Genomic DNA, 2,500 nt, shown 5'->3' on the forward strand with positions numbered 1-2,500 from the left:
CGTGGGGGAGGGGATACCAGCCATACTATGTGCCCACTTTATGCCATAAAAGGCAGAATCAATAACACTAGGAGAATGGGATTGCTCAATAGGGTGTTGCAAAAACAATGCAACGTGAAAGGGTTTAGCGGGGAAAAAATTCCCGCCAAACGTACTAATGGCGAAATCCTTCCACTTGCGGTAAGCGCGGTGGTACAGCAAGGATGTACTGTTGGCCTTTGAGGACAGTATTGTCGTCTTCAATCTCTCAGCTAACCCTTGGATGGGACCGTCTGGCAGAGCGTCCTGACCAAAGTCCCAAAAACCGGATTGGAAGATATCTGGAGGATACAAAAATAGGAACAAAGGCAAACAAAAAACGGACGGGGGAAATGACAGGAATAAACGGACACATAAAAAAATAATGTAACAAATAAATAAACTTTTTATTTCATGGAAAGTATAGTGCCACGGTGAAACCAAACAAACGCCTACATGAAAACATAATAAACAGCTCACGCAAAGGCGTACAAATAACTAAACTAAAGTAGCGTCTAATTACAAGAGTCACACTTTCCATAAGGCGAAGTGCAAAACCCCTCGCGACATAAAGGGGGCCTGGGACGGCGAAAGTCGACTCGCAGAGCAACGACATCAAAATCAAGGGGTCTTTTGCCAAAAAGGGAATTACGGGCTTTCCCTTTGACAAATAATCCCTGGAACTTGGGCAAGTAGACCCAGTCAATAACGAATCTGCTCCAGTGCGCACCATCTGTTGCGCAGACGTTGCAGAAGAACGACGACTTCCATAGCGGTAAAATTAGGGTACCTCTAGCAAGACACACTTCCATGTGTTTAAGAACTCTGACAATTAGACAAACCGGGGGACACAGCCAATTGTTGTCGTATCCCCAGTCCTGAGAAAAGGCGTCAACTGCCTCACAGCCGGGCTGAAAAAACCGGGAATTAAACCTTGGCAATTTGGTATTGTAACTACAGGCGAACCTATCGACGGTATGAGGACCCCGGCGATCATTAATACTCTGAAAAACGAAATCATTAATAGCATAATCGTCGAAATCAACAAGCTTGCTGATGGAGTCGGCTCTGGCATTAAGATCTCTAGGAATCCATCTGGCATCAAGAGAAATGCGATACTTGAGGCAAATCTGAAAGGCTTCGAGAGCAAACGCCTGCAGATCCAGTTTCCTGCTGCCGTTGAGAAAAATAGACTAGACATTGTGGTTGTCAGAATACCAGATGACCCTTGCGTTGGACAAAAGATCTGCAAAGGCCTCCAAGGAGAGACAAACGGCCTTAAGTTCTCGCCAAGTAGAACTTTGCACTTTTTCCACGGGAGACCAATCCTGATGAAAACCCAAATCGGAGTCGGACTCGACAAACGCACCACAGGCTGAATCGCAAGCATCGGAGAAACTAACTCGGACCGGTAGAGATTGTACGCCCCAATAAACTCTACCGTTGAGGGAATTTACATTGTTAGCCTAAAAGTTAATCTCCGAAATGGACTCATCCCACAAGAAAACTTCACTATCCCAGGAAAAGGCAGAATTAACCATTGAAAAGAGATGCCTGGTCATAATACGGGTAACTGACCCCACGCAAGAAGAAAGTGAAATGATCTGGCCCGCAACGCTGGCAACACTTTTGACGTGAAACTTACAAGGAGACTGTTGGGAAGACAATGTCTGCAATGACCCAAGTTCGGAAGTCACTTTTTCGATGCGTTCATCGGTGGCCTGAACAGAGCCATCGATGGTATTAATTTCTTCGACAAGGTTAAGCTTGAGTAGGTCATTAACAGCTTCAGACACAAAAGAACTGTTGATACGTGCAGAGGCATTGTTAGCTTTGGAGAAAGGTGAGGGAAGATGAAACAAAGGAATCTTGTAACCCTGGATATGACATTCAGGATGACCTGAGAAACTTCTAACGAACGCCAAAAATCAATACATTTTCGAAGTCGTCCACGAACTGAGGGCTGAGCGGGAGGATCAATATCAGCAAAACATTGTTGACCTTTAAACGAGCTTAAAACTAGCGGGAAAACATTGCAAGAAATCGGTTCAGAACTGGAATCAGGCTGACTATCGCTCAAAGCTTCCAAAATAAATCATTACAATCAAAACAAGACAGGACTACACCTGATAAAACCTGCTCGTCTAGTCACTTTGAAGTTGGAGAGCCGGACTGCTTTGTAATCGCGGGGCAGCAAGAACGCCAATGGCCGGTCTTTCCACAAGCGAAGCATGTGCCAATGTTATAGCGAAGCGGCAGGAAACCAGAACTGGCAGTGGCTGGCTGGTAGGACTGAGTTTGGAATTGGGAACTTGGAGACGAAACCGACCCACGGAGTGGTGAAGATCTTTTGGTCGCAGCCATTGCTGAAGACTTCTTCCTCTTTCGAGATGATATAACCGCACGGGCGCGTCTTTCAGCACTGTATATGCGTTTTTCGTCCTCCGAATCGGCTGCTAGATCGTGATGTTTGTATTCTTCG

The 2,500-nt window shown here is 45.7% G+C and overlaps 2 protein-coding genes across 2 annotated transcripts in view; one reads left to right on the forward strand and one right to left on the reverse strand.

The window, feature by feature from the left end:
• Positions 1-2,500, forward strand: part of LOC137968034 (neuropeptide SIFamide receptor-like) — a 270,910-nt gene that overhangs the window by 111,350 nt on the left and 157,060 nt on the right. The gene's annotated exons all lie outside the window — the stretch shown is intronic.
• Positions 2,167-2,500, reverse strand: part of LOC137967700 (uncharacterized) — a 708-nt gene continuing 374 nt past the window's right edge. Inside the window, exon 1 of the mRNA XM_068814240.1 lies at positions 2,167-2,500. This exon is cut by the window's right edge and continues 374 nt beyond it. Within this exon, the coding sequence (XP_068670341.1) occupies positions 2,167-2,500 (334 nt within the window).

This window comes from Montipora foliosa, chromosome 8 (genome assembly GCF_036669935.1).
Source record: "Montipora foliosa isolate CH-2021 chromosome 8, ASM3666993v2, whole genome shotgun sequence".
Taxonomy (NCBI): domain Eukaryota; kingdom Metazoa; phylum Cnidaria; class Anthozoa; order Scleractinia; family Acroporidae; genus Montipora; species Montipora foliosa.